The sequence below is a fragment of the Gorilla gorilla genome, chromosome 1 (genome assembly GCF_029281585.2).
Source record: "Gorilla gorilla gorilla isolate KB3781 chromosome 1, NHGRI_mGorGor1-v2.1_pri, whole genome shotgun sequence".
Taxonomy (NCBI): domain Eukaryota; kingdom Metazoa; phylum Chordata; class Mammalia; order Primates; family Hominidae; genus Gorilla; species Gorilla gorilla.
The window spans coordinates 47167696-47194051 of NC_073224.2; the positions used below are offsets into that span (position 1 = coordinate 47167696).

At 46.2% G+C, this 26356-nt stretch overlaps 1 protein-coding gene across 3 annotated transcripts in view; it reads right to left on the bottom strand.

Annotated features, from left to right (window-relative positions):
• The window catches only part of CAMK1G (calcium/calmodulin dependent protein kinase IG), a 30277-nt gene extending 4668 nt beyond the window's left edge, over nt 1–25609 (bottom strand). The window contains exons 1-8 of one of the 3 annotated variants that reach the window (XM_004028322.5): nt 25501–25609; nt 14175–14295; nt 9150–9278; nt 5972–6046; nt 3587–3725; nt 2816–2939; nt 1326–1401; nt 179–291 (exon numbers count right to left, since the gene is read on the bottom strand). In XM_004028322.5, the coding sequence (XP_004028371.1) occupies nt 179–291; nt 1326–1401; nt 2816–2939; nt 3587–3725; nt 5972–6046; nt 9150–9278; nt 14175–14266 (748 nt within the window). In that variant the 5' untranslated portion in view covers nt 14267–14295; nt 25501–25609. Of the gene's footprint in view, nt 1–178; nt 292–1325; nt 1402–2815; nt 2940–3586; nt 3726–5971; nt 6047–9149; nt 9279–14174; nt 14296–24514; nt 24914–25340; nt 25472–25500 lie in introns of those variants that run through there. The other 2 variants (XM_004028323.5, XM_055378695.2) reach the window with 2 other exon arrangements.
• Between the last annotated feature and the right edge of the window lie 747 nt (nt 25610–26356).

Sequence of the window (26356 nt, forward strand, 5' to 3'; positions counted from 1 at the left end):
TAAATAATTTATTGGGTCTTTGAAGCAGATGAAGATTTCTCCACTTTCCTTGGCAGCCTGTTCTGTAAGATCCCCAGGGACTTTGAAGAGCCAGGACTGTCATCCTTTGTTAAGCTCATTTCTCTTGGCAGCCTCTACCTTGAGCCTGTTATCTCTCCTTCATGCCTACTGGCCTTACCTGACTCAGAAATGTCATCCCAGAATGGAGACTCAAACTCGTAATAGCCCTCCTTGATCTTCTCGAAAAGCTTAGACTCCGTTTCTTCATAGAATGGGGGGTATCCACAGAGCCTGCAGCAGGACAGGAAGGAGGCATACTACTGAACAAACCTGTCCTCCCTGAGCCAGCCTCTCTGCTCCCCCAAGCTCCCACTGTATACACAGGTGGGCACTGAAGGTCCCAGAACAGTGGTGTGACCAGGACACAGATCTGCCTCAAATTCAAGAATGGTACAGGTCCCATAAAGTGCCAAGCCTTGGCACAGTCATCCCTAGAAGGTCCCTGTGTACATTATGCCCTCAAACCCTTGCCACCTCTCCTTGTACTTTCCCTGACTTATGAATGCTATATAAAATATGTTTAAGAAAGACGGTAGACTGTCTACTTGAATGTAAGTTTGATGAAGGATTTATTTAGGCTGTGTTGTTCACTGCTGGATTCTATAGAACCTAGCACAGGGATAGATGCAGAGTAGATAGGCAGTGAATATTGGTTGAGTAAATAAATGAGGGTACTTATTCAACATAAATGGAGGAGATAATTGAAACCAGGTTATTTTCCTAATAGCAAAGTTTGCTATAGGTGAGGAGGGATGGTGGGGAAGAGGTGATGGGCAGGTTAGGAAAGGGAGAGCTTGGGAATGTGTGGAGAGGAGCGAAAAGGAAAGGCCCTGACCAGCTTTATCCAGGCCACAGTTTTGCCTTGGGAAAGCTGAGATGTAGGAACAGAGGGTCCACCTGGCTTCCAAGCCTGGCTTGGCCTCTCTCTTTTTCACTGTTCATTCCACAGAGTGGGATGCAACACATTTATAGGCAGTAAAAGGGGCAGGGGTGCAAGAGGAGGGAGTGCCAGGTGGCTGTGCAGTGGATTCACGCTGAGCTCTGTTTTAAAACTTGGTGGAGGTGAAGAGAGAGGAAGCTTTTAAGCTGTGTGTACATGTATGTGTGTGTGTGTGTGTGTGTGTGTACCCGTGTGCCCGTGTGCCTGTGTCTGTTTGTGCACATGCACGTGCTTGGAGGAGGAGCTGAGACAGCGGAGGGAATGAGAAGGGGTAAGCAGGCTCCAAGACTTCTCATCAGCTGAACCCAGGCCAGCGTCTACTCACAATATGTAGGTGATGACGCCGATGGACCAGCAATCCACAGCCTTGCTGTAGGGTTTCTGGGCCAGCACTTCTGGAGCTGCAGCAGACCAAGGGCAGAGTCAGGGCTGGTGGCAAGAGGAGAGGGCTTTGGGGTGGGAGCTGAAGGCCAGGCTTAGAGAAGAGGTCTGGGGAAGACCGTGGGATGGTGGGGTTTCTAGGAGACTGAAAACTCCCTAAGAGTAGGGGCTGTGTCTCTTCTGGGAAGACTAAATCTTCCTGAAAAGACAGACTGTGACTTCTGCATTAGTTTGTGAGTTTCCCCATGACAGGGTCGATGACTCCCCTGTTGGACTGGGGATCTCCAGGGCTATGTCTCCCTGATTACACTGAGTATTCTCTGAAGGCAGGGCCTGTCTCCCCACTCAGATAGGGGATTCCCAGGGCAAGTGTGATCTCTCTCCCTTCAGACTGGGAGATCTTCAGTGTAGGACTGTCTCTCCTCCACTAGACTGGGAGCCTCTGGGAGGCAGAGACTGAGTCGCCCCCATTAGGTTAGGAGCTCCCAGAGCAAAGGCAGTATGTCTCCCATCAGACTGTGGGTACCTTCTGAGGGGAGGCATTTAGTCTGTCCCATCAGATAGAGAGCTTTCAGAGGGCATGAGCCATGACTTCCTCTGATTAGGAGCCCTGTGGGGTGTAGAGAGCTGCCTTCTGTATTTCTTGCAGCTACCAGAGCTTTGTACCTGGTGGGACTCAATACCTACTGATGAGTGAATGACCTGCCTTTCTGGGAGGGTAGATTCCCTCTCTTGAGTCAGAGCTCTGCTTCCCATTACCCAACTGCAAACAGGTGATGACTGGTGAAGGGGGAAGGGACAGGAGCGGATGCTCTGAGTTTCAACTTTGTCTCCTGTAGATCCCAGGAATACTCTTCCAGGTGCCCTGCCTGCTCTCACTCTTTTTGGGGGCCCTGGAAACCTACAGGGATGTTCAAGCAGGAAGCTCCACCTTTGCCAGTTTCCCAGAGTGCTTCCTTGGGTGGACATTTAGGAGCCCATTTCTGGGTTCCTCAGGCCCAAATTCAATATCCTGTGCTTCCAGGCTCCCAAGAACTGGGGGTTAATGTCTCCTTCAGAGTGGGAGAAAGGAGTAGGGTTGGTGCTCAACCCCTCAGCTCTCTGCTGATCTCTGGGTTTGTGATCTTGTCTGCCCCTGGTCCAGCTGGAAGGACAAAGGCTGGAAGTCTATCCACAGAAATGAGAGCCAAAGCATAGGCAGGGACTCTGGAGTGCTCAGGGGTAGGCGGTCTTTAAAAATGTAGAATTTGGGAGCAGTAGAGATAGATCCTGAGATGGATGAATTGGCTGGCCCTAAACTTTATAAGTGGATGTCCTACCAGGATAGCCCCTGAAGTTGAACCTTATGTTCTCAGAATCACCCCTTTCTATGAATGATAGGCATGTGGTTGAATGTAGCCAACTGCTTAACCTTCCTCTTGCTCCCAGACTTACCCACGTAGCCTGGGGTCCCACAGGCAGTGGACATGATGCCATTCTGTTCCATCTTGGACAGACCAAAGTCAGTGATCATGATCTTAGAGTTCTCTTCAGGGGTAAGGTACAGCAGGTTTTCGGGCTGTAGGAGAAAAAATATGTAGTGTAGGATATAACCACCTGAAGCAAGTATTTTCCTTCCCCTTGATACAAAATTTCACAGGAAGATGAGCCCTAGGCTCCTGACTTCTAGGCCAGCTCATCCTCCTCCATTTTTCCCTTCTTCCTCCTACCTGCACCCTCACACCTGCACCCCAGTACTCTGCATCTTACTTAAAGCTCTGACTTTGCTCAGTCTTGTAAACATTAATATACTCACCCTTTCCTTCCCTCACTTCCAACTACCTCTATTTGTGTTTTGAGGGAACCAATCTTTGGTTAATGGTGTCTGATCTCTCCAGAGTCCAGTGCAAGGCCTAGTACAATGTAGACCCTCAGTAAATATTTTGTTGCATTGGGTTTTGACTGTGGCTGGATGTAAGAAATGTGTGTATTATTTTGGTATTGAAATAGGGTAAGGCATAGTGAAAGTTTCAGGAAAAGATTGAGGTGCAAATTAGTAACCATTGTTCACTCATCCAAGGTCTGTTTAAGGAATCTAAGGGCAGAAGGGGCCTTGGGAGTCACTAGCCCAACCCTCTTACTTTATGGAGCTTAGATGTCCCATAACCCATGCAGCTTCCTTAAGGGTCATTATCTGTTTCCCACCCAGGACTCCCATCTTGACACCTTTAAGTCTCTGTGGACGATGCCATTCTCATGGAGGTATTTCACTGCCGACAAGACCTGCTGGATCACCAGACTGGCATCTTTCTCTGTGTAGACACCCCGCTCCAGGATCCGGTCAAAGAGCTCCCCACCGGAAACACTGTGGGCATAGGATCAAGACAGGAATTCAGTTTTCATTTCACTCAAAGTAATGAGAAAGTGTTTGCTTTGAAGCCTTGGGGGACACAGCTGCAGTGGAACAGGCAGGCGCCCATGAACTGTGATTGAAGGGCTGCCAGCAGGACTACTCCAGTCTCAGAACACCCACTCTGGGTACCTGGAGTGATATCACTAGGCAGTCATCTCTTTGGGCCAAGCATTGACCTTTGTCTCTGAAAATTTCCTTTAAAATGTAAATGCTTCTGGTTGGGGTTGCACAAGAAGCCAATAATCCCTTAGTGTGGACACACTTCTTAGCCACCTTTCTTCCTGGCCTATGACACAGGAAGCCATGATGAAAGAGAGAGGTAACACAGAAATTAAGCAAAGTAGGAAAGAGAAGGCATGCAAGTGAGACTAACCGTACTTATATCAAGATTTCTTTTCTCATTTTGGGAAATTGGGCTTCATAAAGCTGGAATTACAGGTAGGGCTTTAGGGGTGCTTTGAGACTCAAATGGTAGAGTATCTTAGGACCCAGGGGAGCTTAAAGATCAAGTCCGACTTCTATCTCGTGAATACCATCTACTCTATTTTTGCCTAGAAGTTTTCTAGTGAGTACTAGAACACATAAGTGTCAGAGAACACTCTTCCTCCTAAGACGGAGTGTTTTTTGGCATATTCCTAATGTTTCTGCACATTATGTTGAAACCTGATGCCCTGTCATTTCTACCAGTGCTACCAATTCCACCCATCGGGACTGCACAGAACAAGAATAACAGCCTTTCCCGTGCACCTTTCAAGTATACAAAGATAGTGAAATGCTCTCCGGAGGGCTTGTCTTCTCTGAGATAAGCATTCCCAGACTATTTCAACCATGAGCCAGGGGTTCCAGTCCTCTCACCCTCCTAGTCCCCCTTACCACTGTCCCATGACATTAGATGTGGCCATCCATGCCCAACTAGTGATGAGGGAAAATAATTTCTCCAATCAAAATTTACCTCATCCTGCTCTTTGGCTTTTGGTCTTTAGGCTTTGGGCTCTCCTATAGTAGCTGAAGGCCTGTAGGAAATACACTGTACAGAGCTATGAATTCTTAACCCTGAGGGGCCTGAGTCCTGGAGCTATGCTCTGAGGAGGCTTAGTGCCTCCTCAGGGACATCCAACTCTTCCCATCTCCTTGCCTCCCTGCCTTCTGAATTACTGTGTGCTAATCCTGTTGGCTTGGCCTCATTGTAGTGCCTGATGGTCCCTGATCACTTGTTAGTACCACTAGGGGCCCTTTCCACCTCACTCCCTTGACTGCCTGCTACCTCTCTTTAGAGGTCCTCAGCTAAGTCCCCAGTTAATCAGGTGCTTAGGCCTGAGTTATCTCGTTAAAGTTTCTTAGTAATCAGCCCATCAGCCAAAAACCACGTTGTGTCCAGCCACGCTGAGATTGCAGAGTGGTGTGTGAGTGCGTGTATGTCTGTGCATGTGCAAGTGTGTGTATTTGTGTGTGTGTGTGTGTACTTTATAAACAGAAGTGTCTTTGAGCCCAATGCTGAGCCCTTATGAACACCGACCAACCTCTACAGCAGTTGCTGTCAGGCAGAGCTGTTGTTTGGATGCAGCAATGACGCAGAGACCTTGCTAATGAAGCACCACTTCTGTCCTACAGATGGACACATACAATCACAGCCTGTCTTTAACTTTGGGTGACTCTGTTTTGGGAAAATCTTTCTTTATATTGAAATATATCTACCTGTGGCTTCTGCTCCTACAGTAATTTTATGCTGGAGTGATGTTAAAACATTTACTATCCAATTTGATTAACATGTATTGGTCCAAAACGACTGAAGCCACAGTGCCAGAAAAGGGTTCTGGTGACTCCTTGTTAGTCTGGCATTACCCCTTTGGTCGTTTGGTTGCAAGGGGCGAGGAGGGGTGGGGCAGCAGAAGGACATGGATGGGTTGGGGTCACAGCTATTTGCTGACTGGTAGGAAATATTCTAACCACTGATAGGGTTGTCCTGGTGCAAAGGAGCTTAATAATCAGCCCAGGTTTACCCTGTGGCCCACATAGAACCTGCCCATGACCAGAGGCACACTCAATCTAAAAGGACCCTTGGCATTTCTGAGCCTCCTGAATGAAGTCTTCATTGTTGTCTTAGAATTGCTGTCCATCCCTCACCAGCGACCAACCTCCTGTAGGCCTCCCAGGCCCCACCAGGCCTCTGTGAAGGAAGCAAGTCACCTTTTACTTACAGCTGCATGACCAGGTAGTAGTGGGTGGTGCTCTCATAGATGTCCTCCAGGGTCACAATGTTTTCATGCTTGATCCTGGGAAAAATAAAGTGCATGATGAAAGGTGTGTGGTTCAGGTTGTACAGACAAATAATGCAGACCTAGCCCAAAAGTTTCTGTTGGAGGCTTTTGATGGCAATGTTTAGGAAGACTAGGTCTCTGTGAAGCCTTCATAATAAGTAGACTGTCACAAATTAATCCCAGAGAAAGGATTCCTGTGGAGGTGCTCGGTCCGTGTTTACTGAATGAATAATTGATCATCCTTCCTTCAGGAAACAAACACTTCCTTGTTATGCCAGGAATCTCTTTAAACTTTACTAAAAGAGACAGTTAGAAGAATGGAGGAAGGCTAAGGGAGTACCCAACACTAGGTTATTCTACAAAGTGGGTATTCAGATGTTAGAAATATTGCATTTAAAAAGTACAGGTTGAGTATCCCATATCTAAAATGTTTGAGACTAGAAGAGTTTTTGGAATATTTGCATATACATAATGATATACCTTGGAGATGGGACCCAAGTCTAAACATGAAGTTCATTTATGTCTCATGTGTACCTTATACACATAGCTGGTAGGTAATTTTACATAATATTTAAAAAATAATTTTGTGCATGAAATAAAGCTTTGAATGCATTTTGACTGTGACCTGTCACATGAGGTCAGCTGTGGAATTTTCTATTTGTGGCATCCTGTCAATGCTAAAAATGTTTCTGATTTTGGAGCATTTTGGATTTTAGATTAGGAATGCTCAACCTGTATACAATGGGAGGGATTCAGGTGAGCTGAGCCTCCTCGTGGATAACCACGGAGGAAGTGTTGAAAAATTAGTGTTCCAGGATATTGCGAGAAGCAAGGTAGATGCTTATTTTTAGGGTTAGTTCTGTGGGATGACTTAGATGGTGATTCTCAACCAGGGACTATTTTGCCTCTCAGGGAACATTTGGCAACATCTTGAGACATGTTTGACTGTCACGACTAGGGCAGGGGAAGGTGCTGCTGGCATCTAGTGGGTAGAGGCGGAAACGCTGCTAAACATCCAACACTGCACAGTACAGCCCCCAGCACCACAAATAATTATCTGGTTCAAAATGTCGACAGCACCATGGTGGAGAAGTCCAGCCCTATATTACCCTTGTTTGGGGTTACTCAGAGACTGAGTCAAGCAGTATAATCATATTAGCAGAGGGGCTCGGCTTGCCAGGCAGCAATGCTGTGCCTGCCTGTAAAGGAGGAAATTCTCTAGGAAGTTTACTCCTGGCTGTGCAGCACAGGGGTTAAGGACTTAAGCTCAGAGTCAGTCAGGCCTGGGTTCAGATCTAGCTCAGGCAATTAGGTAACTTCAGCTGGCTTATTCCAGTTTTCAGATCTTTACTTTCCTTGTCTGAAAAGTATGTGTCTCTTATAGAATTGTATCAGGATAAAAGGAGATAATGCATAATGCTTAATACAGTGTCTGGGTAATAGTAAACACGTAATCAATAGTAGCTGTCTTCTTTAAGATATTTTAGAAAATATAGACCTGTGTCAGTTGTCTCTTGATGAATTCAACTATACTCAGAAGCTGGCAATGCTAACATTAATTTATCAATTATTCACTCAATGAACAAACATTTATTGAGCACAAATACTGTTGATACAAGGCAATAATAAGAAAAACGACATGGGCCTTGCTCTCAATTAGTTGAGAGTCTTTCTTTGCCCTAATCTCCCTGGATCCTAGACCTGTGTCTCCAGCATGTTATGAAATGCCTTCATGTTGAGATAGGTGGATACTCATATTCAGTATGTTCCAACCAATTTCTTTCTATTTCATCCAAGCCTACATATCCTCTTTGTTCTCCATCCCAAGCAATTATATTGTTGTCCACTTGATTGCTCAATCTCAGGGTCTCTTTTTATGCTTTTGTCCTGTATACTTTTACTAGTCAACCCCACACCCAATCACTTCTCTCTTTGAAACATCTCTAGTATCTAGTCCTTTTAGGCACATATGATTCTGCCACTACCTTTGCTTGTATTCTCAACCCATGCCTAAATTATTGTGAAAGTCTTATAATTAGCCTCCTGTCCTCTAGGCTGGCACCCTCCAATCCATCCTCCACTGTGCTTGAGAGGGATAGCTCCAACATGTTAATCAGACAATGTGACTCCTCACTTAAAATCCTTTGATGACTTCTTTTTGCCCACAGAATAAAGCCAGCATTCCTTATCATGGCATCTAAGATCCTTTGTAATCAGGTCTCATTTCATGATTTTAGTTTCATCACTTGTCTCTTAATACTATATACTCTAAATTCAGGGATTTCCAATACTCACTGTTCCCTAAAAGCCCTTGCACTTTCATGGTTCTACATTAAAGTTTATGCTAGTCTTGGCCTGAATTCCCTTTCTGCATTGCCTTTCTTGCCCCCACAAAGTTTGACTCATCTATCAAGGTCCATCTTCTTTGAAAGTGGTCCAATAACTCATACTCATAAAAACACACGCATAGGCAAAATGAATCTTTATCTCCTCCAAACTCTGCCTTCTGCTAGTGTGACTCACATCCGATTTTGTTGGATTTTCTTATGGGCACCTCTGTATCCAGCATAGGCTCCTGAGGGTAAGGAATTTTGTCTGCCTCATCCTTGTGGTCCTGATCCTGTGTTCATGTGCCTAATACACTTTTGGTACACCATAAGGGTTTCACAAGGGTCTGTGATAAGAGTCTTGCTCTAAACATTTGATGATTTGTAGTGTTGCCTTCATCAAGATGGTTGGGGTGCTGAACCTCCATTTGCTTTGTTATAAATTGAAGCTAATTTCCAAATCTTATGCTGCCTCCTTAATTATTAATTGTTCCTGATGTTGGCCCTCAATTGATTTTTGTTCCTTTGAGCTAATTACTCTCCAGCCTGTGTGCACAAACCAGTTCTGTCACCAGTGGATTTGCACATCAATTTGTTGCCAAAAAAAAAAAAAATCAGCTAGGACAGCTGTCCGACTAAACTTAGCTAATTGACTGAACTGACCCATCAACTCAATCAAAGAGAGCAATGCCTTTGGGTGCAGAAATCCAGTCCTAGTCCTTTTTGAAGGTAATTTGTGAAGAAAATGTTGTGATCCCATAGTGATCCAATCAACACTACGACCCACTCACTTTTTCAACACAGCAATCTCATTCTCCAGGCTGCTGTCCCGGAAGGCAGGTGACTTCTTGATGCACTTCAGAGCAAAGAGCTTCCCAGTCAGTCTTTGCTTCACCAGGAAAACTTCTGAGAAAGCTCCTCTGAGGAGAAGACACCAAAAGATAAAATTTAGTAGGGGGCAGACATCTTACACTTCCAGATGTAAGATCTCAGAAAAGATGTAACAGAGTCTATATAGTCCTCTGACCACAAAGGCATATCCCGAATTTAAATCTGGAAGAAACATCATGAAAGTACAAAATTTAAAAAAGGGCAGGTGGGAACCTGTATTCTTCCAAAATGCCAATGTCATAAAAAAGCAAGGGAGAGATAACACCCAAGTGCAATACCAGACCCTAGACTGGAACCTGTGCTGGAGGGGAAAAATGCTATAAAACACAAAATAGGGTCAATTGATAAAACTGGAGTAGGGAAGACAGACTAGGTATACTTAATGTGTCAATGTTCAATTGACTGAAGTTGAGAACTGTCCTATGGTCACGTAAGGGAATACCCCATCCCTAGAAATATACACAAATGTCCTTGATAGGTAAAGGTTCATGATGTCTGTCCACAACTAACGCTTGGGAGATTAGGAAAGAATCATCTTTCTACATCTATCTCTACAAATCTACAGAGAACATAGCAATGAGAAGGCAGATGGGGGAAATTGTGAACAAGAGGTGAATCTGGGCAGGGGGCATTTGGAAATTCTTTCTACCATTCTTATTCTTATTTTATTTTATTATTTTTTTAGAGATGGGGCTTCACTATGTTGCTGATCTGGTTAGGCTTTGTGTCCCCACTCAAATCTCATCTTGAATTATAATCCCCATAATCCTCATAATCCCCATGTGTCAAGGGAGAGACCAGGTAGAGGTGATTGGCTCATGGGAGCAGTTTCCCTCATGATGTTCTCACGATAGTGAGTGAGTTCTCACGGGATCTGATGGTTTTATAAGGGGCTCTTCCCCCTTTGCTTGGCACTTCTTCCTGCCGCTTTGTGAAGAAGGTGCCTTACTTCCCCTTCACCTTCTGCCATGATTGTCAGTTTCCTGAGGCCACCTCAGCCATGCTGAACTGTGAGTCAATTAAACCTCTTTCCTTTATAAATTGCCCAGTCTCGAGCTGTTCTTCATAGCAGTATAAAAATGGACTAACCCAGTTGCCCAAACTGGTCTTGAACTCCTGGGCTCAAGCAATTCTTCTCCTTTGGCTTTCCAAAGTGTTGGGATTACAGGTATGAGCCACCAATCCTGGTGTTATTCTTATTTTTGAAACGTTTTTCTAAGTTTGAAATTATTTCCAACTAAAAAATTAAACAATCAAACTTAGAGGCAAAGTGAAAGGGTAGATGAGGGAAGGACTGATAATTACTCTTCATTGTCATGTGGGCACTGCTGAGTTATGTTGATGGCAGGTGTATCTGACATGCTAATGTGCTTTCTAATTTAAAGACCATATTGGAAGGAAAAGATCCCACCACAGATTCAGGGGCTAGGCAGGTGTTATTTCCTGGTTCTATAGTTTGGGAATGACCCCTAGAGACAGAGACTCCACTGCAGCTGTGGAGAGATTTCTTCACTTGGCATGCCCACTAAAAAGAAGCCACTACAGAGTCAATTCATGTCACTTTCAATGTGACTCGGCATGGCACACTGGAGTGGCAGCTGGAGGTAGCAGAGGGGACAGAGTGCAGATACAGTGAGAACAAAAAGACTCGTCTCTCAATTTTAGGTGGTGGTGATCACCCTGTACCAGTTATCAGAGGCCAGGGTGCTGAGCAACCTCTCATTCATTCAGTAGGGTCTGCAAAGACAAAAGAGAGAACCTAGCAGTCTCTGAGGCAGGCTCTGAAGACAGAGCAGGTGGAACCAATGGGAATACAGGGCAGGATTCCAAATTACAGGCCTCTTGGTTTGAAGGGGGTCCTCTGGAGATCAGGCTATCAGACCAGCAGTTAAGCTCGGTACAGATGCTGAAGCCTGATTGTTCACGTTAGAATCTCAGCTTTTGGGATAAAAAGTCACTTAACTCCCATATTCCCAGTTTCCTCATCTGAAATGTGGGAGTATCAATAGTATCTGATTCACAAGGTTGTTTAGAAGATTAAATGACTTGATATATGTAAAAAGCTTAAAAGTGTTTCTGACATCTATTAAGACCATAAGTGTTAGATGCTATTATTATCATCACTATTATTTGAATACCATTATGAAGAACACCCAGTAGTACAAGAGGAGAGAGAATCTAAGTAAGGAAACAGCTGAGCCATCCTTGACCCTGCCATCTGGATATGCTAGAATGAAAGCCCAATAGGAGTCAAGCTTCTATAAGGACTTTAAAAATCCGCATTAGAAATTACTTGGTGTTTCCTGTGTCTGAGTTTCCTGTTTTCCCAGCTGCACTTGGAACTGAGTTAATCAAAGCCGCCCGAGCTTGCTCTATTCATCCATTCAGTTACTCATCCCTTCAACCTAGATTTATTGAACACCTACTGAGTCTTAGACACTGCAAATTAAAAGGTGAGTGTTTCCATTCTTAAGAAACCTGTAGAATAGTGAGGAACAGGGACAAGTAAGCAATTAGCATTTGATTTGAAAAATGCTATCAGGCATTCAATGAATGTTTATTGAACTGATGGAACCTCTCTGTGTCAGGCACTAAGATTAGTATTGGTCTAGCTTGGAATTCAATGTGAAAGACAGATACATACACAACACATAAGAATGACATATTAAGAGACCACAGAAAATGGACACTTAAGACAGGGCGCCTGCTATTGTTGGGCAGGTTGTGCAGTGCAACAACTCCAGCAGGTGCCATTCACCTTGAAGCCATCATACATGTTCGTATGATAATTATTATATTTCCTGCACAAGCAGACAGCAGGCTAGATAAAAGAGCACCTTTTTCATAATTTGTACACTTGTCCACTCTCCACCACACCCCACTGTGGTAACTCTGTGGGGTCTGCAGCCTGGGAATACTGGTCTTCATCCTGAGCACCACTGAGATGTCTTCTCTTTCGCTCAGCTCTAACTTCTGCAACAGCTGTGACATGCCTCCTGTCTTGTCCTCCTGCTCCCTTCAAATCACTGCTGAGCTAGATACATTAGAACACCAGAAGCACTTAAAATATAGATTCCTGGCTGCTGCATCCTATCTCCCAAAATTCCAGTTTAGTGGGTCTGAGACCAGGGATCTATTTTTCAAAAATCACCCAGGCTAAAAGGAATTGTTATTCACTTTCTTGAGTGTGACAATGATATTGTAGATATATGTGAAAATGCCTTTATTTTAGGAGATGTAAACAGAAGATTCAGAGGTGACATGTCATCATGTTTGCAACTTATTTACAAATAGTTCAGTGCTCAGTACGTGTGTGTGTGTGTGTGTGTGTGTGTGGTGTGTGTGTGATGTAAAATACATACTCTACAGTGAAATGTTAACAATGTTGAATTTAGATGGTGGGTATACTGACGTTCATTTTATCATTATTTCACCTTTTCCTTATGTTTAAACATTTTCACAGTTAAAAGTTGGAGGCATAAACTCTCCAGATGACTCCAATGTTCTCCCAGGTTTAGGTGCTGCTGTGGTAGACTTCACCGAGCTCTAAGAGGGAAGGTGTGTCTGTCTTTTGAGTCCTACAGCACAAGTCTAGCAGATGGTAAATTCTTGTCAACCTGGGCTCCCTTCTCTCCTCTCCTCTGGATTTTTGGGACACTTAGCAAATCATTTCTGACTTACTCATGAGGCTTGTTTCTTTCTCCTGCCAAAACCCCCTCTCTGGTCACTCCCATCTTGGTAAAGGCCTTTGATGGAAGGCCAATGCTCTCATGACCAGCACCCCGCTGGGATCCTCCTGCACTTGCACAGCCTGACAACCTGCCTGTGCCAGGAGGGCCCAGAAATCTCTTCTCTGTCTACGGCACGAGTGTGGGCAGCCGTCATTGCCCGAGGTCACTGCCTTCTAGTCAGTGCAAAGTGAAGTGGCATTGGCGACAGAGAAAGCTTACCCGGATGGACAGCCCGCTGGCTGCTCTTCACTGCCCAGGCCCAATTAGCCTAGACTAATTAGCTGACCAGCTGGGGTTCTGAGGGGTTTGGGGGCCAGTGGCCTGGAGCTGCTGCCAGCCTGCGTCAGAGTCTGCAGCCTCCCAGGGGAGAGGCAGGACTAAGTGGGGAGTCAGTTCCAGACAAACTGTCTCTGATCTGCCAGCCGTGTAATCATCTTCAAGGGGCAGGCTCAGACACCCTGCAGGCTGGCAGAGGTATGGACTAGAGCACAGCTGAAACACTTAGATATGGAGGAGGGAGGATGGTGGTGCAGGGGGCTGATTCAGGTGTGTGTGACCCACGAGCTCCCTGGGCCTCAAAAGCCCCTTCTGTTCCAGTTAGAGCAGAAGAAGAGGTTGTTCACTGCTGGAGAAACGAAGATGCTGGGGGAGGAGACTGGGAAAGTTCTAGTGTCACTGGACCTCCAGAAGGGCTCTCCAACTCCCCTCTCCTGTGACAGAGGCAAGAACCCAAAAACTGGCACAGATCTGGAAGGAGGAGAGGGTCATTGCAGGTGGGTCAGAAGGAGGCAAACCCTGGGGGAAAGGGACTGGTATTCCCTGAGGGCTCCAATTTTGTTTTGTTCTGTTTTGAGACAGTCTCGCTTGGTCACCAGGCTGGAATGCAGTAGCGCAGTCTCGGTTCACTGCAACCTCCGCCTCCTGGGTTCAAGCAATTCTCCTGCCTCAGCCTCCCGTGTAGCTGGGACTACATCCAATGTATTAAATCATCTTTGGTATTACCCAAAGTACCTGCCACCCACTCCACCCACCATCCTCCAGGCTACAAAACTCTCCCTAAGTCCCTTAAATAAATCGAAATGAAGTCACAGCAGCCTCAGTCCAGTTCATCAATTGCTGCCAGCAGAGAACAACTCTTCTAACCTCCCACTGCAGGCAGCCCAGCCCACCCGACCTCACAGCCCCAGGACTTACGATCCCAGCACTTCCATAAAAATGAAGGTTTTCCGGATGTTGGTGGTCTGTTTCTTCCAGGAACTGCAGTCATCTTCTTCCTTTCGACCCATTGCCTCCAGAGTTGAAGCTTCTGAGGATGCTTTATTGCAGGGAGTGGGAGAAGGAGGAGAAAAAACGTCTGGTCAGCTGCTTTCTCAAACAAGATTAAAAACAGGCTGCAATACTGACATCTTTCTGTAATTATCAGAAGGAAGGATTAGGAGCAAACCTGGATAACTGGCAAAAGTAAAACTATCTCCACACTTGCTTTCAAAAATTACAAGGACAAATTCATGGAATGCCTACTACACGTGCACTATGCTTGCTGCATGCTCACATCAGGGCAATAGTAAGTACGTGTGTAGATAACCTGGGAATATCCACCTTGAGGGGATCTGAGCAGAACTGAGGCATGTCCTGTGTTTTCCAAATGATAGTCACAATGTTTACTCAGACTACAGAGTCAGCCAGGCTTCCTCTCTAATGTCACAACTCTGCCACCTCCCTCAATTTTTCTCACTAGTACCTCTCTCCCACCTGTTATGGGTTAAATGAATGAGTATTGTGCTGTTTTTGTAACTCCTACAACATTTACCACAGTGCTGGGCAAATAGTTATTCACGAAAATCTAAATTGAATCATTTTCTAAATTTATATCAGAGTTCTGGAGTTACCATATTTATTCAACAGTTAACCAATATGTATTTAGCACCTACCGTGTGCAAGGTGCCGATGGGTACTGAAAACAACACAGATGCTGGCCCTGCCTTCATGGGGCTGCCAGCCTGAAGGAGACGGGCAATGGGCAAGTAAAGTCATACGTGTACAGTTACAAAGTGTGGGGAAAATTATGAAAGACAAAAACCTGGGTTTGTCATAGAGATAAACAGGGAGGGTCTTCTTTAGATAAAGGCCAGGGAAGGCCTCTTGAGCAGGTCATATTTAAGCTGAGACCCAAAGTTTGGGAAGGAGTCAACCAAGCAAAGAGCATGTGAAGGAGCTTCTGTGCAAAAGAAATAAAACACCAAAGCTGGAAGGGAGGAAAGAGCACAGTGTGCTCCAGAGCCTGAAGGGGCGGTGTGGCTGGTGAAGAGTGAGGTCCGTATGGTGGGGGGTGGTGAGTAGGTAGGAAGAGGCAGGCAGGGGCGGACAATAAAGGGCTTTGTAGACTCTGTTTAAGACATTGGATTTTCTTCTAGGTGAGATGGGAAGACATGAAGGATTTTTAGCAGGGGAGTTATTACACCATTGATGTTTTAAAGAGTTCACTCTGGCTGATCTGTGAAGGGAGTGGAGGGGGCAAGAGTTGCAGCATGGAAAACAGGTAGGGGACAGAAGTCTAGGAGAGAGATGTTGGTGGCTCGGGCCAGATGGGAGTGAAGGAGAGAATGATGAACCTGGGATGTATTCTGGGAGTCCAGTTATCTACAGTATTAGGCGATGTGTCATATGGTGGGGCAGACGGAGTCTGAGAGGACTCCCATGTTTCTGGCAGGAGCATCTGGGGTTGGTTGGGGGTGCCCTGACTGAGCTCATGAATACTAGAGAGAAACATGTTTTTGGGGTGGGGTTAAATGGTTGGAGGGAATCTCTGTTCCTTTGGGTATTCCACTCTGTCTACCCCCTCCAACAGCTGATGGCAGGGTACCAGGTGTCTAGGAGTGATGAGTGAGACACCATTTATGCCAGCACCCTCTCCCTCATACTCCTTGAACCTGATGGAGAAATAGGAAAATATGCCTAATAGCTGCCCCTCTTGGGCATAACCTTCCTTCCCCACTCGAGAAAAACTACTTGTAGACTCTATGGGGTCTTCTATTAATAATAGCCTTTGAACAAAAAGAAAGTTTGTTCCTCTACAATTCAGCATTAAGTGAAGAGCATAGTTTTGGAGGCCAACCTGAGTTCAAATCCTACCTTTGCTAGTTACCAGTTAAACGGTCTTGCCTAAGGCAAGTTGCTAACCTCTTTGAATCTATTTCCTCATCTGTAAAGTGGGGACAAAACCCTTTAAGATATGGTAAAGGTTAAATGAAATGGTGCACATAGAGACATTGATACACATGATAAACAGTTGTTTCTTTTTTATTTTTATTTTTTTTTCTGTTCTGCTACAATCTTAAACAGTTGTAACAGAGATAATATTCTGGAGACATTTATTGATGTATTTCATTCCTGATAATCCACATCTGGAGGACTCGTGGTAAAATAGGTTTCATGGAATAGAGGGAAACCTCTTCTGCCATGAAAACACAACTATGAGACTTAGACCCCTGGGAATAAGAAGAATATGATGCAAGCGAGGCTCTTGGCAGAGGGGAAGCGGAGGTGGAAAGATGGATACTTTTGGTCCAAGTAGATCCTGGAAAGGGGATGGGGAGACAGATGGTGTAGTTTTCCAAAGCACAGATCTTTGCTTTCGCTCTCTTGGAGTAGAGCATCTGGTCAGGAATTGGGAGACAGGTGACATGGATGGGGTGGCTTACCAGGACCCTGCTGGTGGGAGGCTTTAAGCCTAGGAGGAGCGCTGCCTGCAACCACATCTAACAGGGCAGTGAGGAATCATGGGGAGGCCTCGAGGGAGGAGGTGAGTTGAGATAGTGCCTCATGCTGGGCAGAGACTCCAAAACCTCCCCAGGGCTGGCTCATGTCAGCTCATGAGAGTCAGCTGTGCACCTCTCTGGTGTTAATGTTGGCAGCTAGAAAGTGACCACAGTAGGAGTACTGGAGTATTTTTTTTTTTTGAGACAGAGTCTTGCTCTATTGCCCAGGCTAGAGTGCAGTGGTGTGATCATTCCTTACTGCAGCCTCAACCTCCTGAGCTTGAAGTAATCCCACCTCAGCCACCCTAGTAGTTGGGTCTACAGGCACGCATCAACACGCCTGCCAAATATTAATTTTTTTTCCAAAGACAGGGTCTTACTCTGTTGCCCAGGCTGGTCTCGAATTCCTGGGCTCAAGTGACCCTCCCATCTTCGCCTCCCAATGTGCTGGGATTACAGGTATAAGCCATCAATCCCAGCCTAATAGGAATATTTACACCATGGACAGTGGCAACAGCTACAATCAGGGCTTCTGCCTGACTCCACCTCCCCCTTGCCCCAAGACCTGTCATTAAACATTTACCAGCTCATCGTGGCTCATGGCCCTATGAGGGGATGTAGAGCAGGTCACGGCCAGCTGGCTGGCGTTGGTGAGAAGAGACGGTGGTGACCAGGGCTTTTCAGGTAAGCAAACAGCTCGGATCAGGGCCTTTAGTAGAGTATGTCAGTATGATCGCTGTGAACCAGTGGGACCAGTTATACTTCAGAGGTCACTAGTCAGCTTCTGATGAGATCCAGAGGACTGTGGAATCCAGGGTCCCTGATAAGTCTAAGAAGTCTGAGGCCCCCTTCTCCCATATGACAACAAGGTTTAGTAAATACCTTACAACATAAAATGCCACTTTGAAATAGAGCAGGAAGAGGAAAGGCCATCTCAAGGCTATGTTTTCCTGAAAGGCATGAGGTCAGCTAAACGAGACTCTTGAAACCCAAAGGGAGATTTGTACGCTACAACGGACAAATTCAAACTTAAAATTCCCCATTTCCCTTTTTGCTGCCTGATGGGATGGGAGTTCATGAGAAAGATTTATAAGAAATAAGGAAGCTGCATTTTTTTGGTGTACATTTTAATAATGTGTCAACTTACAACCTGGCTATATAATAATTGGTGGCTATTTATTATTAAAAAATGCATGTGAGAAACTCCTTCATGATTGACCTAGTTGAATATACATCTGGTAGCTTGTGTTTGGGTCTTCTGGCCCATTTGCTGATCTGCTCCTCTTGGCAGGATGGCAGCCCAGAGGGACCACAGCAGTTCAGGATGCAGGCACTGGCCAGAAGAGGTCTCACTGGCAGTGGTGGGCTGACACTTGACTTTGAGGGCACAGTACACAAGGTGGAGACAAATGGACCCTGACTAGTGGAGATCTCTCTGAGGAAGATGGAATATAAGAGTCGGGGATATCTTTAGCCAGATGCCCTTCTGTAGATCCTGAGTCCCAAATCTAGCAGCTTCCACTTATCAGGGTTCTTGGCATCTAGAATGTATGAACTCTCACTCGCTTTACAGGCTGCAAAAAGAAAAATGGGGTACTTTAAATTTGAGATTGTCCATTATTGCATGTTAATCTTATCAGGTTTAAAGAGTCTCATTTAGCTGACCCAGTCTCCAGGGGGCATCAAAAATACTTCTTGCTGTGTGGACACACTGCTGCTGGTAAGTCTTGAATGTAGGGGATGAGGGCAAAGGTTTGAACATTTAACAAAGCAAAATCAGCCGCCTATGTGCCTCCCCCACCCTTGCTCTCTCCCCTCTCCACAGAACAACAGGGCTGTGGATGCTGCTTTTCCAGCCAATGAAGAGCCGCCTTCCAGCTCTGGGACCAAGAGCCAGGCATCCATCACTCCCTCTTCCGGAGCTTCCATGGAATGACGGCCTGTTCTCCAGGAGGCTGCACCACCTCATTAGCAGATCTGTACTCACTGTTCCTTCTTTCTCTTCTCTCTTAAATAGCTTTAAAAACATAGTATTCTTAGCCGAAGCTAGGCTATGAGAAAACATCTTTCCCGCCCACTCCTCCTCCCATACACTGAATCCTAACCATTTAGTTCCATCTTCACTGCAATGTGGAAAACTCAAAGTCCCAGAGCTGAAACCCCCATAGCTTTGGCTTTCCCTTCCCACCCCTCTGTAACCAGAGTGATCGCCTCAAGACTCCCATGCCCTGTGTGGTGGAGGTCTGAACAGTGGGCTTTGAAAGGGGTGCCCATGTTCCTTCCATGGCTGCATCCTGCTTCTTTCTGCTAAAGTCCTCCCCCTCCTCTCTTGACTTCTGTAATCTAGGCCTTTTCAGAGGAAAAGAAAACAAATTCTAAGGAGCTTGAAGCTCCAATATTGCTCTCATTTGTTTCCAAAGTACTCCCCGCCTCTCACTCTATTTCTGGCAACAATTTCCATTGGGTTTCAAAGCTCAGGAGCAGCCGCCACAGATTTCTCTGAGATTTAGGGCTGATTTTTCACATCGATAGCTCAGGAGACTTGGAGGATGTCGGCTTCGTGGCTGGTTCAGGCGCCTGGCACCTCAGCACAGCAAGATTCTCAAGAATATTCTGCAAAAATGGCTCCTAGCAAAGAAAATTACCTTATTCATGGAACTATCTTTGAGTTGTGGAGGTAATACTCCTTCATTCAACATGCATTTATTGAGTACTTCCTGTGTACACTTTGGGCTATAAATAGACATTTCTATGATAGGAGTCTGGCCTTAAAAGTGCTTACAATCAGGTTATGAAGACCAAACACAGATATATAAATAAGGAGCTAAGAATGCAGGCCAGTCTGCTTAAAGGACTGGGACCATGTATTACTCATCTTTGAAATCCTAGAACCTACTACTGTTCCTGGCACTCACTAAAGGTCCAGCCCATGGTTGCTAAATGAGTGAATGAGAGAAAAGCTTGGGGGTAGGTTGATTGGGGAGCGCATTGTGGAGGAGTTAGACTTAAGATGAGTATAGAAGGTGGGTGGATGTATTCTTTATATTGCTTTAGAGAGGAGCCTATAGCAAGAAGACCTGAGCCCTGGGAAGGGACCGCAGCAGGGCCTCCGTCTCTATAGTCCTTGCTGTGAGGCTCTGCCCATGGCACAGCAGCAGGAGAGGGTGGAATGGCCATAGAAGGCCAAATCTGCTTGGCTTCTTTCTTGTCATCATAATTTCAGGGACACTAGTGCCTGGGATGGGATCTGTGTCTGGTTCTTGGTCAGAAGAACTTCCCTGCAACACTAGACAAGGCTCTTCCTGACCATTCTACCTAGAGTCCGTCTACCCACACCCAGAGTCACTCTCTCTTAGGTGAGCCAGTCCTTTCTTCTGTAATAAGTATGACAATCTCAAAGCACCTTGTTTACTTGTTTGAGGTTGATCTCCTCTATAGGAAGTAACTCCACACAGACAAAGACCTTGGCTATCTTGTTGCCTCCCTTGGGACTAGCGCACTACCTGCCTCCTGGTTAGTGCTCAATTGTATTTTTTGGATGAACTTCCTGGCCTCTTGGGGGAAAACTCTGCAGCTGTGGAGGAGGCTACAGAGGGGAAAGTTCTTCCTAAAGGGCAGGCAGTACAGCCTTGGGGTGGACGCTGCCTCTGAGTGCAGCCCTTTCCATGCTCCCAGTGGCAGGCTGTGTGATGCTTGCTTATGAGAAGCTGGTGAGAGATGCTTGGGCCATGAGCCCGGGAGGCAGGTGCCCCTTCCATGGAGCTTCCCTGTCCTTCCTCCTTTTCCAGCTTCATTTAGTAAAGGGAGCCCCACTAGCCCAAGACGGAACTCTCAGGCAGATTAGGTTTGTCTGCAGTGGCCTCCTCACTGTGGTCATATACCCTAAAACTGCCAGGTCACCTCACGACCCCACACTGGCTGGATTCTCTCTCTGCACTCTCATGTCTGCCCCACTCTCCATGTGGCCTACCTACCCAAAGTTTTCTATTTGAGTTGCAGCCATTTAGGGACCTGCCCTGAGGCGCTTATTAAACGAATCAGCTGGGCTAATAGCTTAAAACTGTTACGCTCCTAATTAGGTGATCCAGAGTCTTAGGAGCATCACGTTATAATTCAAAGGCTTTCCATCCAATCCAATCCAATCCAATCCAATCCAATCCAATCCAATCCAATCCAATCCATTCCACTCCACTCTAATCCATTCCACTCCAATCCATTACAATGTGTGTACAGCGTAGGAACAATCATAGTGTTCCTAAACTGGGCATGGACAAACTAGAGGAGATGGGGACAGGGAAGGAGAGCATCTTTGAGTAGCACCTCTGCAATCTTAAGCTCACAGATAATGGTTCTCAATTCTACCCATGGGAAGCGCCACCCTCCTTTTGCTGGTGCTGTCACTAGGGGCTTCTGAGCAAGGAGGCATGAATCACTCTGGGGCATAGTGAGCAGGCTCAGAGCCTTCTGGATCATGCCTGGCTCTTTTACTGACCTTAGAGGAATCAGTCTACCCTAAGACTGCTTTATAGTCTCTGCTTCCGGGATTTTCCATTCTTTGGGAGCATGACTCAGAAAAGCCTATGGGCCTTGGGAGGGAGGTTATCAGTTGGATCATCTCTAATAAGAATGTGCTCTCTGCCTCCAGGCTGGGGCACACCGAATCATGGAAATCTATCAGCGCTTGGTTACAAAAGGGTAAAAGGCAAAAGTTGGGAAGTTTTCTTGCTGGGTCACACAATTTTCTAGACTCTGGTCCATATTGGACTTTATATCATCCACTGGGTTAAAAGAGTACCAGAAAGAACCCAGACTTGTTCCAGTCTTGGTTTGATATCCAGTAGCTGTGCAGCCCCAGGCAGATCACCATACATCCCTGAGTTTCCATCCTCCTCTTTGGTGAACAGAGGAGATTGGACTAGATTAAAGTTCCCTGAAGTTTGCTTTTCAGTATCTTAGTCCTGGGTGACTCTCCGTGAGCAGGGTGGATTTGCTACCTCCTCTGGCCCCCTTCTTGGAGATTCACAATCCACATTAGCTTATTAAAGGCTCTGAGGACCATTAAAGACACATGCTGTTTAATCTGGCGTTTCCCAAATTTTGTAGATAGTGAAATTCTTTCCTTCTGTAACACTAATATTAGTGTGCCGGGGATCTAGGGTTTCTCAGAGCATCCTTTGGAAAATGTAGCTAGGCCATCTCTAATGCTTTGTAATTCTTCATATTTTGCAGGGATAGATGAAATTTCGAGCAGCCCTCTGCCATCAGTCACAGTTTCACCCTCCTTGTGGTGTCATAGGTGAATGGCTGGGCCTGTGTCAGAATTCACTTCCAGTTCATGGGTTGCAACCCAAGTGGCTCATCTGCTTGCCAAAGCTGAGGCTCTGGAACCTAAAGGCTTCAGGAAGCTTCTGGCTGGAGAGAAACTCCAAGGACCACCCACTCCATTTCCCAGCCCTTCTGCCACTGCCATTCTGCATTTCAAAGATCAACTCTGCATGCCAATTTCTGTTCACAAAATGACCCAAGGAGAAGGTTTTTCAATTGTTGCCTGCAGTTTATTTAAGGCACAAACCTACATTTAAGTTTAACAAAATCTCTCCTGCTGCAGTGACAAGCCATAATTTATGTGTTGCTTATGGTTTATTGTGTGCTTCTTACAGAGGATGTGAAGATCATTCTCTAGGGCTTCATGCAGTAGCTGAGAGGTCAACACACAGGGGCCATTGTAGAGAGCAGTGTATGCTGCTTATTCTTAGTGTGCTGCTAAGTATATTGGGCCTTGGTTTCCTCATCTGCTGAATGTGAATAATGATCCCTGCTCTATTTCTCAGCATTCCTTTGGAGGGCTAACGCTTCAATGGGCACAAAAGCAGTTTGCAACCTCTAAAGTGCCATGCAATGGGTCCACATTATAGGCACATGAATTAAACACTAAGCACTGGAGAAAGAGAAAGGGAAACCAATAAGGACTTAAACAGGGTGAGCACAGGACAGGAGACAGGAATCTGCTATTTCTTCATCTGGTTCCAGCTCCCACGTGCCTTTCACAGTGTGAGCATCTCATCTCACTGTGTTTCTGAAGTGTTTAAAGATATATGATTTTTCATACATCATAGCCTGAATGCAAGCCAACTACTTCATCTGGTACTCAACCAAGAAAACGGAACTGTTGCAACAAGAGAGGAAATAATACTTTTGTTGGTTTTTTTCACAGGTGATATGCAGGTCTCCACTGGGGCACTTTTCTAAGGAGTTTTCAAGGTTAACGCTGACTGTGTGTCACACACCGCCTTCAAGCCTAATCCCATGCAAGAGGTGCCTCTTTTGTACAGGTTGGACGCTCATTACTATTAACCGTCCCAGCTAGGCACTCTACTGTGGCTTCCAGAAGGGGAGAGGAAGGATCTTTCCCCTACCAGGGATAGAGTACAAAAGGAAGGACAGGCTGAACTCAGGACGAAGGGCTGTGTCAGGAAGCTCTGAGTTACCAGCCTTTCCTCCAAGGACATGGGTTTGACAATCCTGGATAGTCTGTGCAGTCCCCTGCCTGCTTCAGTTTGCTTTCTTGCTGGCAGCCGCTCCCACTCAGCCCCAACCCCCTCGCCATTGACCGTGGCGGCGCTCCTGCAGTTGTAGCGCCAGGCACGCAGCCTGTTTGCAGACTCAGCCGCTCCCCTCATTCATGCTGCAGCTCATTCACTCGCTGGCGCTGGCAGGCTGCGGCTGGGCGCCGCCACTCGGGCGCTCTCGTGTGGCAATTTATTTCTGGCCCTGTGTGCGTGTGTATGGGGGAGAGGGAGCGAGGGAGGCGCTCTCCTCTTAGAGAGGGATGCTTTTTCACTTCCAGGTAGAATCGCTCCCAGGCTTTATAGTATTCGCTGCCCTGGACCACGCACCTGGGTGGGGCACCGCGCTAGGCACTTTGCATGCATTATCTTGTTTAATGCCCCACGGCCACCTTTCAAGGTAACCTCATTTTACAGCTGAGGTACTGATAAGTAGAAATGTTCAGAAAAATCCCCCACATCAAACAGATAGTGAATGATACAACTGAATTGGATTCCAACGCTAGTCTTCTCATCACTGTACCACATAACCTGTTGCCTCTTTCCTGGTGGCGGTTGCTGGGATGTCACTCATCTCCACCTTCATCCTTATGATGCTGTAATGCAATCCGAACGTCTGACTGATTCCCCTGGGAACACATGGCTCGGACAATCTTGAAAGGGCTGAATCCCTAAAGCACTCAGATTTCTCAGCATGGAGGCTGGGGACAGCATGTCTATTGCCCCAAGCCTCTCATGGTTCCAGCTCAAACCATTTCTCACTCTAACCTCAAGCTTCTTTCCCAAAGAGTACTTTCTGAAGAGTGCTCTTAATAAGCATACACACACACACACACACCAGAGCAATCTGCAGCATCATGGAAAGTTCACTGAATTTATCAATAGATCTGGGTTCAGTTGCCACCACCATCACCAGCTTTGCAACCCCAGGCAAACCCTTTAACTTCTAAGCTTCAATGGTCTCATCTATACTAAAGGGGAAATAATACATGCCACACCATCTGATGGGATCGTCCTAAAGATGATTAATTATAAACACATTATAAACTGTAAAGTGTGGTCCCCATATCAGGTATTACTAAGCACTCTGTGTTATGGCCTGTTTCAGAGGTGGGTCTCATCTTTGGTTCTGGTTAAGCTTGGGTCAGCAGGAATGACAGGGATCTTGTTCTGTCTTCAGCTTATGATCTGGAAAAGATCATCTTCTTACCTAAGGCGGAATCTGCTTGGCTCTCTTGACCCTTCTCAGAGACTTTCCTCATGATCAATTTATCTGACTCCAGAGCAAGAGACTGGCCAGACAAGCACTGCAGCCAGACCAGCGTGAGCCCTGGCAGCCATCTCCGGGAGCCTCAGGGTTAATGTTTGTGCGTCAAAGTTACGTGGAGAGAAGGGGCCACGGTGTGGATGGGGGTGGTGGTGGTGGTGAATCCAGACCTCCTTTTAAGATCTTCACTTGAGCGGTAAACTAGGGAAGTTTAAAAACAGAAGGGAGGTAAACGCGCCCCTGGGGAAGGTGAAGGAAGCTGTCTTGTGACTGACAGCGATAGCTCGGCTGCGTTCTGCATCTTAACGCGGCTGAGGATAGGGAGCCTGAAGCCTGTCCACAGATCCCTCCAGGAGGGACTGAGGCTGACTCGTCTTCCTTAGGCTTGCAGAGCCACAGGCTGTTTACAAATCTTTTTGCCATTGGTTCTGCTAATCCTCCCAATAACCCAAAGAGGTCGGCAGAGAGGGCATACTTTATTTGATGGATGGGGTCAGAGAGGTTAAGAGATGAAGGTTGAGCAGGAGGGAGGGGTGCAAGAGAGCTGGAGGTCCTGACACCCCAGCAGATGGACGGGGTCCCTCCAGGCACAGAGCCTTGTCCCTAGAATGCAGGCATTGCAGGAGGGGCACATGAAGATATTTTTCTCCCTTTTCCCTGCCCAGAAGGGCAAAAGGCTTCCATGAAAGCCAGCCCAGGAGTGACGGACAGGTAGCTCCACCCAGACCCCCCCCATTCAGACTTATTTTCCAAGACAGCTGTAACTCACCCTTGATGCCAAAAGAGTCAGGGAAGACTGGAACTGGGGCTGAAATAAATGCCCAAGTTGCTTACAAAGTGGCTCTTCAAATCCACTCACTAGGTGCTGCATGCTTCCCATTAAGCAAGGAGACCCTCTAAAGCCAAGAAAAGAAGCAGGGTTGTCTTACCCAGGGACTCGGGAAGAATCCTGCTTGGGCTCCCACTCCAGCTCCTACAGGTCTGTGAGGATTAGCTGCTCCAGTGCTTTAACAATAAACCAAATTAAAGGGGAGGAATGCAGGAGTTTTCTTTCCCAGGACCGTAACCATGCAGCCTTAAAGGGGAGTAAAAGTAGCTAGGGTGGCTTGCATCTCTCTTTCCTTTCCTCGGCTCTGCTCACCCTCCCTCCCAGCGTGCAGTAATGAGTCTTATCCAGAAAAATGCTTGTGCATTTTTCCCTGGTGTGTGTGTGTGTGTGTCTGTGTGCGTGTGTGTGTGAAATTGTGTTTGCATTAATGTGTGTGATGGAAAGACAGAACAGAAGAATGAAAAACAAAAACATCAAATTATAAGTTCCCATTATCCTGAATGGGTGATGACAGAAAAAAATCAGAGAAGCTTTCTAGGATTGTCTGCCTCAGTTTCCTTTTTAACCCCTCAGGTGCTGGTGTATGTTGTCTAAAAACACCTCCCTGAAAAACAGAACATCTACACTGGCTGACATGTAGGGACTGAAGACAGTGTCCACCTTGCTTGTTATCTCTTATAGAACTGGGAGAAAGGGCCTTGGATGTCCCAAAAGGGGCCCCTCAGTTGGACGGTCTCACTCAATATCTTTGATATGTCTCCTTTCCTCCAGAAGCTCAGCATTCTGATCCCCAAATCTGTCTCAGTCCTAACCTATGAGACCCCAGGAAATCATTCCCCTCCTCCGGAAACTCTGTGCTCCCTCTGTTTCCTGTACTCATCTCTCCAACCTGGCCCTGGACCAAGGCTTCACAGTCTCCATCTTAGCTTCTCTGGGGCAGTCCCTTTAGTGCAGAT